This window comes from Anneissia japonica, unplaced genomic scaffold, assembly GCF_011630105.1.
Source record: "Anneissia japonica isolate Jap-2015-1 unplaced genomic scaffold, ASM1163010v1 scaffold284860_len1800451_cov186, whole genome shotgun sequence".
NCBI classification, from domain to species: domain Eukaryota; kingdom Metazoa; phylum Echinodermata; class Crinoidea; order Comatulida; family Comatulidae; genus Anneissia; species Anneissia japonica.
The window spans coordinates 1,508,170-1,519,789 of NW_022706010.1; the positions used below are offsets into that span (position 1 = coordinate 1,508,170).

General features: G+C 35.5%; 1 protein-coding gene across 2 annotated transcripts in view; it reads left to right on the forward strand.

Moving 5' to 3' along the window:
* LOC117105957 (L-galactose dehydrogenase-like) overlaps nucleotides 1-10,222 on the forward strand; it is a 28,784-nt gene extending 18,562 nt beyond the window's left edge. For both annotated transcript variants that reach the window (XM_033247261.1, XM_033247262.1), the window contains 7 exons: nucleotides 1,282-1,427; nucleotides 2,145-2,306; nucleotides 2,903-3,033; nucleotides 5,223-5,325; nucleotides 5,737-5,954; nucleotides 7,239-7,325; nucleotides 8,479-10,222. In XM_033247261.1, coding sequence (XP_033103152.1) covers nucleotides 1,282-1,427; nucleotides 2,145-2,306; nucleotides 2,903-3,033; nucleotides 5,223-5,325; nucleotides 5,737-5,954; nucleotides 7,239-7,325; nucleotides 8,479-8,569 — 938 coding nt within the window. In that variant the 3' untranslated portion in view covers nucleotides 8,570-10,222. The remainder of the gene's footprint in view (nucleotides 1-1,281; nucleotides 1,428-2,144; nucleotides 2,307-2,902; nucleotides 3,034-5,222; nucleotides 5,326-5,736; nucleotides 5,955-7,238; nucleotides 7,326-8,478) is intronic.
* The last annotated feature ends 1,398 nt before the right edge of the window (nucleotides 10,223-11,620 follow it).

Sequence of the window (11,620 nt, forward strand, 5' to 3'; positions counted from 1 at the left end):
AGAGTGTATTTGTTTCATATATTTCATATATATAGACAAATAAAACATGTAACACTGGGTTAAAGACTCAACATTTTATTGCACTACAGGCTGTTTCATGAGGGGTGCCTCAATCATCAGGTGCTAGGCTCTGAGTGAAGGAATAATGAAGTTCATAGATTGTCTATTGTTATGGATAAAAGAAAGCCTACAGGATTAAGTAGTATATCGTAACAAGAACTTGCGTCTATGTCTACATGAACTGAATAATTCGTTCGTTATTTTTTTAAAATAAAAATAGGCCTATGTTGATGATTGAAAAAAAAAAATCAGAATTTCCCCAAGTGATGAGGGAGGGGGTGATAAACTAATAATTTTTTTGTGGGGCCTAATCATGGGCTAAACACTGCCCATAATCAGGCCCGATTTGCGATTCGTTCGCCTCCCTCCCCAGGCAACAACTGTCATCAACAACAGGTCTTGCCTAAAAACGAGCCTACGATAACATGTTCGCTACTTTCGCAAGCTAATAAATATAATATCAGTTGATTACTATTATTGTCTCTATTTTGAATATTGTTTTACTTCAACAACTCGATGAACTTCTATATCATCATCTGAACTGTGGGCCGGCATAGGCTCATCAGTGTATGTCTCAAAATGGCTCATTTAAAACGATTTTTTCGTGTGTTGAAATATATGTTTTCTGCGGCGAAGATGATTATGTAAAAGTATTGTCCATTGAAAAATGTTTCTTATCTGACGTCACGGGGGTACATTCCAGCCGGCCAGTTTCTAAAAGGGGCAGAGCTTAGGACATTTTAGTTTAATCGCCGTATTTTCAGTATTAGTGATGATTTTTAAAAAAAATATTCGTAGTTAGGCTCTTTAAAAACGACCCAATGGCCAAGTTTCCTTATCTGAAATGCTTCGGCCATGGATCTGACTGGGAACTGGTTGCATTGCTGGTCTCCTGCTGAAAATGATTGAACCTCCACACTATCATCAAATGGATTTGCAATCCACCTCCCTTAAATGAGAGCCACTAGTGAGTTGCACGCATATTCTAACTATCAGCACACTGGTATAATGTACAGTTAAACCCTGCCACTTGGATATTGTTGCTAAGGTAAATGTAAACATGTGTTTGAGATAAATGCATATTCATGGACGTGTTATGGTTGGTCAGTTGTTACATGCGATTTGCTTAGTATAATTACTGTCATTAGTAAATAATAGACTACAAATACTGAATTGATTGGTTTATCAACATATATTTCATCTACATATTCATGATAACAGGTGGATCTGCAGTTGGTGGTGTTTTTGATTCAACCGATGATGGTGAATCCATAAAAGTTGTACAAACGGCAATTGAAAGCGGTATAAATTTTATTGACACTGCACCTTGGTATGGAAATGGAAGGTCAGAGATGGTCCTTGGAAAGGTATTGAATTATTGAATATTTCAAACTTTTAGAGAAAAATATAAAAATGATGAGAAATATGATTACATAAAGATATACTGTACAGTTGAATCACTCAGGATAACAAAAGTTATCAACTTCAGCATAAACATATGTCACAATTATATGATTACCGTTATTGAACATACTATCAGGTACAACAAAGGATTTGGACCCAAACCACAAATGAGTGGTGGTCCTTAACCACAGTTTACTCGCATTCATAATTTATCTACGACCATTAACAGGGGTCCCAAGTTTGCCACAAGTCATGGGAGTATTCTGGAAATTAGGGCGCACTCCCACAACTGGATAAGAATCTCCAGAAAAATAACCCATGGCCCACAAATTCATTAAATATAATTTGTATTTGGACAATACACCGTAGGCCCAGTGTACAAAAATTTGGCTGCAAAATCTTTGCACTTAAAAGAACCCAGTACATCTTTCGAGATGAGTAGGGGGTAACCCCAGTGTGCTGGTCCATACAGCCCCTGTTGTGGACAGAAGAGACTTGCTGGTACCGGTTTACTGGGTAGCTCAGATATGAAGAGACCCTTAGTGGAGAAGAAAGTCATTGAAGCAAGTTACAGCTAGTCCACAGTGTATCCTCTGGAAAAGGCGCTATATCATATACCATTACCATTTTATTGAGCTTTAGTTAAACTAACAATGGAATTTTTAAATATTATTTTTTAGGCATTAAAAAATATTCCACGAGAAGCTTATTACATTTCAACCAAAGTGTGCCGATACAAACCTGACGTTTCCCAGATGTTTGATTTCTCAGCTGAGCGGACGCTACAGAGTGTCGATGAAAGTCTGAAACGTCTCAGCTTGAATTATGTGGATATCATTCAGGTTTTAATAAATATTTATATATTTATTATATTTAATCATTTGTATTATTCTTGTAATACCTTGTGTAATAGTAAATTTTAATAGTAGTCACACTTTAAATGTCAGTACTGTATATTTTTGTAACTAATTTTGTTTTATTACTGCAATTATTATTTTTATATTTGGATCTTATCATGTTGGCCTTTTGTAAATTAGGGTAAATTTCAGAATATTTTCTGCTTATTCTAATGCTTTTTTATATGTGTATGTTTCATGTGTTTAAATGAAATAAAATAAACCAAACTATAATAGACAGATTTATGATTTAGATTACATTTTTCACTTTCTGTGTTACCTTGATTTTAAATTAAAATTACTAGCAATACTAGTCCACTTAATGGTTATACAGTATTCAAAATAATTAAAGCTCAAATTCAATTTAATATCATTTAATTAATTCAGCCAAAATGTTCCCTACTTTCCCATGAATTTGATTCTGAGCTACAATAGTGAGCCTTCTCAGATTCTTTTCATATACTATTGAGTATGTGTAGTACCAGTAGAGTACTTTCGTTTGTGCTTCATTTTGTCACAATTGTTTTAACTTTCTCTTTTAGGTTCATGATATGGAGTTTGCACCTAGCCTTGATGTTGTGATAAATGAGACGTTACCAGCACTTCAAAAGGTTAAAAGTAGTGGTAAAGCGCGTTTCATTGGTATAACTGGATATCCACTGGGAAATTTCAAGTAAGTGTACTAACATGTTACAAAATACATTATTTACCTGAAGAAGTGTGCTGTGTACAGGAAAGCTTATTTTAATTATATATTTCAACCAGCCACTGAATGCTACTTTAGCTTTACAGTATTTATTAAATCCTTGCTGAGCCATAGGAGCTTATCCCCAGTTTCTGTAGCATGAAGCAGACGAGAGTGTGTCACTAGTCCATCGCACGTTACCCCCAGAAATTAGCTGCTACCCATTGATACAGCTGGGTAGACTGAAGCAATGTAGATAAAGTGCCTTGCTGAAGGACACATGCGAAATGCACATCAAAGGATTGAAACCCCGACCTTGAGGTTTGGAAACCAAACCGTTTCCATTGCGCCAAACTGCTTCTACTTTCGCTTTACTTATTGCTTAATTTCATAGCAGCAATATATCAGTAATTTTATCATTATGAATCATAATGTTAATGGCGTTATATTAAACTGGAAAGAGACATGAACAAATTTAATATATACTATATAAGATTGATCAAGCTGCAATGGATGAAAAGAACAGTAAATCTGTTTTAAGTATAGCAATATTTATAAAAATGACAACATATACTAGATACGGATATATTAGGCCAATTTAAAAAATTAATTAGTTTTTCAGTTCTACTGGGTTTTTTTTTTGTTTTTTTTTTCTTTTGCTGCATATTTATTTTTAAACATTTATATTAACTTTTTCACTTGTGTTACTGGTAGTGGTATATAGCCCTTTCTGGAATCTTCAACACCAGCTCAGCAATTAGTATGAAAAACTATTTCCAAGTATAAAATTTGAAACAAGGTCTAACTAAACAAGAAATATTTCCTATAAAAAAAATGCCGCAACTTCTGTAGCTTATTCAGTTTGTGTATACAGCTACTTCCAAACTTATCCTATTTGTAAATTTTGTTATCGTATTTAAGTTAGCTGTTTTATTCCCTTGTTCGTTTTGCCATCAATGGGGTCTGTTACTGTTTGTATTTGTTTGTACTCCTGCTGACTACAAGTTCAACAACCAGAATGAAAACCACTGAGCCAAACCGCATTTATACCATTATTGTTATTAATATTAATAATATTAATTTTAATATTATTTTATTAATTTTTATTCATTCCCCTCCCCCACTAGCTTGTCTAGGCCTTTCTACTATTGCCGCCAGTGTGTGGCTATTTTTTATGGGTAGATAAAACATGGGTACGATATTTCTCATTAATAGTTAGCCTAACCCTAACCCTCTTCAGCGCAAGGCACCGTATTTTTCGACATCAAATGTGGAATACCCTGACTCTACTACTTGGCCGGTAGTAGGCCCTAGGTTGTGTCATCATTTACTGTGGTTATTTTTTATGGGATTGTCAGTGCATAGGGTACCACAATAGAGCCTAATATACTTTTTTTGCGATAATTTAATTGCAATTCCCCCTGACGAACATTGATAAACTGGCTGTAAAGATAGCCAAAATAGATGCTTTTGACCAGCTCGAGTTCTCAATATTTTTTACCATCCATAACACATAGTTTCCCTGCTTCTATTTCATACTCTCTTCGCAGCCGCTGTTTGGTTCCTAAGACTATTTTTTGGTAATCATACCCTCTTCGCAGATGCTATTTGAATCCTGAGACGTCTTTTTTTTAACTGCGCATGCTATGTTTTTATAGATAATTCACGGATGGTATTTGGTAACTGCGCATGCGCATTGCTTAGTTCGGAATTCCCATTTCTTCGTAGTAAAAGCTACCGCTACCTACAGTTTCTTAATAACTATTTCTTCTTGATCGTTGCAGCCTAAAGGAGAAGCATGAAAAAAGCTATACTTTTGTTGAGTTCATTGCCCGTGTTATTTGAAAAGCTTATTAAATGGAGAAAAAAATAATAATTTTATATTAAAATTAAAGTTTGATTAGGCCATTTTTGGCTAGCTTGAGGTGCCAGTCATTAAAATTGCACCTATGCCCCACTCTGGTTGGTATAGATCCTTGATCCTTCCTGAGGCGCCACTGTATTATTAGTGATAATTTTCATATTTCTCTGCCCCTGTACAGATTCAGTATTACCAGCATAACGACATGATGTGATGAAGTTGACAACAAAACAAAAACTTCGGAAATGAAATTTCTTTTTTTTTTTTTTACTTGGCTTTAAATTGCATCATGGTGTTTATGTTTTTTTTTATTCAGGACCGTTATTGAGCAAAGCACCGTGAAAATTGATAGTATCTTAAGCTACTGTCACCTTACTTTAAACGATTCTTCACTTCTAGATAATCTTCCCTATTTTAAGGTAAACATTAAATTTGCTTTTATGAATCTTTGTTCATTTCATTTTTCAGTCCATCAAATACATTAATAGAGTGGGTAATATCCTTCAAATATGTTATATCTTTTTATTTTTGTTAAATGCTGTAAATCATATCTCATTTTGATTACTAAACCGAATGGCAGTGGCGGATTCAAGGGTGTGCGGGACCCAGCCTCCCCCTACATGATTTTTCAAAATTTTAAAGAAAATTTATATTCAAATTTTATGTCTGAGAATGCCGTCTTGAGGTGCGTGCCATACATTTCTGGGCCACTTCTATTTTAAATTTCTTGATTCGCCAATGAATAAAGTAGTTTAATCAAATCTGTAGTCTTATTTTGCATCATCTCTTAGTCATACTTCATATGAATTAACATATGCTTATGTTTACAGGAGAGAGGAATTGGGGTGATAAATGCTACACCGATCTCTATGGGGTTGCTCACTAATAGAGGGCCTCCTTCATGGCATCCAGCAACAGATGATATAAGGAAGGCTTGCCAAGGTGCAGCAGTTTATTGCCAAAGCAAAGGTGTTGATATTTCAAAACTAGCATTGTATTTCAGCCTTCAATTCCAACAAGTTGCAACAACTTTATGCAGTACTGCAAGGTATGAGCTATCAAAAGGATTGACAGTAATAATATTATTTTGATGTGTGTTTGTGTCAGGAAAATATCATAAGGAGTGATGTTTTGCCCTACCTGATGTACATTCCAAATACCCACGAAAACAACTTTCCAAAGTTATTTGGGTGGGAGCCACTACTTGAGATAACTATTCTGATGTCGTAATCATATTATCAGTGAAGATAAAATTGGTAAAGGTTGGGCTCTGTAGAAAACAAAATTTGATGTACTCGCACGAATATGCACCCGGGTGCTTAAAATATTTTTTTGCACTTTCTGAGGGCCGCATATTCAAACGGGGCGCTTATTTAAACAGGGCGCTTATGATAACAGAGTGGAAATTGAGGGGGCGCTTATGGAAATAGATGAAAATCAAGGGGTTCTTATGGGAACTTATTAAATTCAAGAGGCACTTTTGAATGAAAACAGGTTATATAAGGACATTACGATTGGTGGTGCGGCGGAAAACATAAATGTCCAGAGAACATGGCTCATGACAAGTTATTTATATAACAGCAGAATGGCAGATGCAATTAGTGGTGTGGGTAGTGGTTAGATTGTTGGCCATCAGCCGATTGAGAATCGCAGGACGGCAGGATTATTGCAGGTTTTCTTGAAATGAGATTAGAATGTTCTAAAGGTGCAAATTGTCGGAAAAAGAAAAAGAGGAGTTGGACTAGGCCTAGACAAATATGTAAGAAGATGAAAGTTGGAAATATACTGTCTGTCCAGGAATTGGAGTTCTCACCTGTCCAAGAGAAATATCCTCATTTTGATATTGACCTAAGAAGAATGTGATTCCACTCTGCAGCTCAAATCATGCCAACAACCATAGTCCCAGGATTCATTGGATAATTGACTTACTAAAAAGAAAATCTTATGATATTATTGAGGGGCGCTTATTCAAACGGGGCGTTTAAGGAAATTTTCGTGTTAGGAGGGGCGCTTATTCAAGAGGGGCGGTTATACATAAGAGGCGTTTATTTTGGCGCGAGTACGGTATACGTAACAAATAAATATTTTTATAATCAAATACAGTGCAATAGGCCTGTCTTGGACTGTAATAGACCTCAGTTTGGTATGGAAACGTCCCTCCATAAATGATTTACATAATGTTAAGAAAAGAAAAAAACGTTGATCCCATGGGTTTTTTAACCTGTCGAAGCAGCTGTTTTTTTTTTTGTTTTTGTTTTTTTTTCTTTTATGCTCTTGTTTTACATTATTTGGATCTTTTTTAATCAATAACCCTTAAATTTTTCTCTTCTAGCCTTGACATCCTACAAAAAAACTTGTCAAGTATACGAGAACCACTGAACCCATTAGAATTTCAGATAATGGTGGAAATTATTGAAAAGTAAGTCAAACAGAGATCCACTACATATAGTTTCAGCCGTCTAAAGAAAATGTTTTTACTATGTTTTATTTAGCAATTTTACCTAAAGTCATTATTAAAATACAGTCAAACTTGCCTTAGTCGAATCTAAAGTGCTAATGAAGTATAGATCGACTTAGATTAAATTTGACTAAAGCAAAGTTGAATTTTATTCTAGTTATATCACAATAGCAACTTGACTTGGAGAGTTAGGCCTTACGGAGACTGGAACAAATTAACACACACTGACGGTACACACAATGTTAACAACACATTTGGCCTAGAACTGTAGAAGTGAAGGCCTAGGCTACCTAAACTTACCTTGACAGCAGTATTCTTCAGAGTAGCAATACATTACATTATTCTTCAATTATTACAGTATATTTAAATGTTTTGTTAACTGCTTCAATGCCATTCTTTTGAATACAGTATAAAGAGGAATCAGTCAATAAGCTTAATCGTATTTATATTTGATAAACTAACATTTAATAATTGATTTTTGCAAGGCCATCAAGCGAACATGTTTTAAATACGATAAATTTGGTTGGAAAATCCAAAGACCAAACCAATACTTACTAGGTGAAAGTCTATTATGTATATATTTCAACACGTGTATTAATTGTAAGTAAACCAGATGTGTATACCCCGCCACAAAATGGATCGTTCAAAATTCACCCACTACTCATGCACATGCTTGCTTCACGTTGCACTGCGAGGAGAGCAGGCTATGCTCTGCAGATAGTTTGTATGCAACAAAGATAAAGGATGAAGATAAAACTAGCATATTTTGTTTTATATGGTGGGTTATTCCCTATACCTAAATTTCATAAGATATTTATTTTACAATTACTGTACGTATCTTACAATACAATTTAATTTACTGTATTTACAAAAGAACTAACAAAACCTGAAACCGTGTTTAAGCATTAGTCGCTTGTCGACTTCACCACATGTCTGAACAATAGTGAGGAATGTGAGTTGAGTCGCATGTACAATAAACTACACAAAGTGACATGAAAATAATTTCGACTTTGACAGTTTTTCGACTTAGACACATTCGACTTAATCAAGTTTGACTGTATATTCATTGATATGCATTTTAAACCTATTTGTTCTGTTGATCTTTTCTCACTAGTTATTTTAAACCTTTGGGCAACCAGACTTGGGAAGGAATAGAAGTACAGGACTACAGGCAGAGACTTCAGTCTGGAGAGAGGATTGGCTAACTGTATTTCAAGCCATCAAGTTATGGATAAGATGCAATAGCTTTGAATACCTCGTAGAATATTAAAAACTTCCATCTCACTGCTTGTTCTAAAGTAAAATGGAAGGAAATTTGTGTGGGGCCAGAAGCAAATTTCAGTACTCTTATTAAAAATCTATGTTCTATGGGTCTGCTTTTGGTTACGCACAATTTAATGCATTGGAGGTAGTACTCCACATATGTTTTTATCTTTGGAAAAACAGTGCAATTGCAGGCACGGATTCAGGATTTTCCCTAACCTTCGCACAGATTGGGTGGTCCTTGCAGTGGTGGATACAGAAATTTGAAAAAATACAGGGTCCCCAAAGATAGACACCTCAGCCCAACATGGGTGAGGCTGAGGTAAAAAAATGAAGAATACATCGCCTCTGGATGACCTGCAATGGCACTCTCAGGATTTGATTATAATTTTCAGTTTTTTCTCCGTTCTTTAAAAATAATTTTTAAATATTTACAGTGGCCCGGGCCGATTGGATTCTCCTTGAATCCACCACTGCATGGGGCAATCATCTAACGGTCAAGTGACCTAAGGTTTTAAAACAAATATTGCTTATTACGGAATTTCTGTAAAAGATAAATGAACAGATTCCTGAGACATGCCTTGAATATCAACTACAAACAACATATTACAAATGAAGACCTATATGGAGATATTCCCCCTGTATCGAGGACTTTGAGTGCATGAAGGTTAGCATTTGCTGGACATCGCTACAGAAGTTATTTCAAGGGTTTTTTTTTATTTTTCGGGAACCAACCCTTGGGAAAAGGGAGCAAGGACCCCCAACTACATACATCGAGCAATTAGGAAAGGATCTAAACACACAGGGCAGTAGGCCTACATTCCACAACTTATGGAAAACAGATTTGTGAAAAGTCACTAAAATGTTATAGATTTGCTCTTCATTAATGGGGTGTGCCTGATAAAAAGTGAGAGACAAGGAAGATATTGCTGAAGTGGCATATCCAGGGAGTGCCTTCCTTCAGGGGTTGGAAAAAAATATAAAGTGTAACTTTTTAAATGTTAAAAAATAACCGACAAATTTAAAGTATTGAAGTACCATTCCCAGCATCTATAAAAGTCCCCAATTCTTACCATTTTCTCACATCAGCCTCAACCATGGCGGGGCTCAGGTGAATATACTAGTAATTCATGTATAATTAAAGTGCGCCATTTCTGGCATCTAAAAGTCCACAATTCTTAAAGTTTTCTCGCCTCATCCATAATGTGATAAATTTCGTAGTTTTATGTATTAAAGTGCCATTTTCCCGCATCTAAATGTCTCAAATTCTTACAATTCTCTTACCTCAGCCCCAACCATGGTGGCGGAGGTGGATGGATTGGTAGATATCATAATTCTTGTACTATTCAAGTGCTATTTTTGGGTATCTATATGAGTCTCAAAATGTTCTCACCTGAGCTCCAACCGTGTGGTGGGGCTCAGTTGGACAAGATTTCCAGAATTGTAAGAATTTAAGACCCGATTTTTTTTTTTTACAAACACTCACAAGCCCAATTTAATTGGGTGATTATATAGATAATTGCATTAAGACTGTTATATATAGGTAGTAAAGTTTCTGCTTTTCATAAATGAATTACATAATTTCTTGTATGCAATTTTGGTCTTTGTTGTTTTTCCTTGCGACACTCTTTTTTCATGTTCTAGTGTGGATTTAAACAATGTCCTGGTAATGTTCAAAATATGTGTCAAGGAAAGCAGGCCTTGGTATGATTGTTGGAAAAATGGTCAATACTGAAAAACAATAATGCTGTGGGAAACAATGCCTGGATCTCGGTAGAGATACAAATTTAAGCAACAGAGTAAACTGAAAGGAAAAGTTGGGAGAATAACCCAAAATTTGCAGCGTCATTGTGCTGAATTGCGTATGGGCGTGGTCCGTGACTACCTAGCAGCCGTAAAGAAGCGCTTCTTGGTAGATAAATCATCATTCCACAACGACAGGGGCTGAAATGAACCATAACATTGGGGTAACCCCCTACTCTTCCGAAAGATGCAGTGGGTTCTTTAAAGTGCACACGAGCCAGATGTATACACTGGACCTCCATTTTAAGTCCTTATCCGAGAAGACTTGGTTCTCCTTACCGAACCATGGACGAGGAGCGGCTGGAACCAGCGTGTTGTAAGGCTGTAGCTAGCGGCGCCCCTGCCTTACCGCTCGGCCACTTGACTCGCCAAACTTACGTAAACAGTCAGAAATCGAACCAGAACTATAAAAAAATAGTCGTTCGAAAGCTCTTGTCGAACACACAATATACAATGCCAATTTTTAGAACTTATGATTCATTCAACCAATTTTCAAAGCTCCTTTCCTACTTAAAAGAAAATGAGACAAGGTAAAGTTTTCGTTTTATTTTTTTGAGGTGTTACTTATTATTTTGGAAATTAAGGACTTAAGGGAATAAAGTTAAATGCCATTATATGTTGATTCTGTACAATGAATGCATTGGAAGTATACACATATATATTTTATAAGACTTATTACATGATTTCAATCATTACTCATAGTTAGGCAGACGGAGCAACAAAGTGGCAAAAAAATTATTTACAAAGCGATTTTTGTTGGAAACTGTTGATATCGACCTGGAATACCACCAAAAATGGATTTCGGGCCATGGGAAAATATTTTTTATGACCTTTTACCTTCTAGTAACAAGGTGGTGGGGAGTAGAATAGATAGCCATATCTTATCCTAAACCTGTAGTATATGCATTTTTAAGTATAAAATATCATTGTTCAGTACCATTACATTTTTTTTATCAAGGGTTACGCAAAAATATCATTAATGATGTCAGAAACGGTCAAGGTCGCTGTAACAAATTGGCCCATACCTTAAAAAAGCATTATGTACATTCCTTTTGAAGTTCCTGTTTTTTTCTCTAAACAAAGTGTTTTATGGCTCATTAAATCTTAAATCCGTCCGTAGTCAACCACATAGGCCTAGGTACGTAATATATTAGATCAGATGTTAATTACATAAAATGTAGGCCGACAGT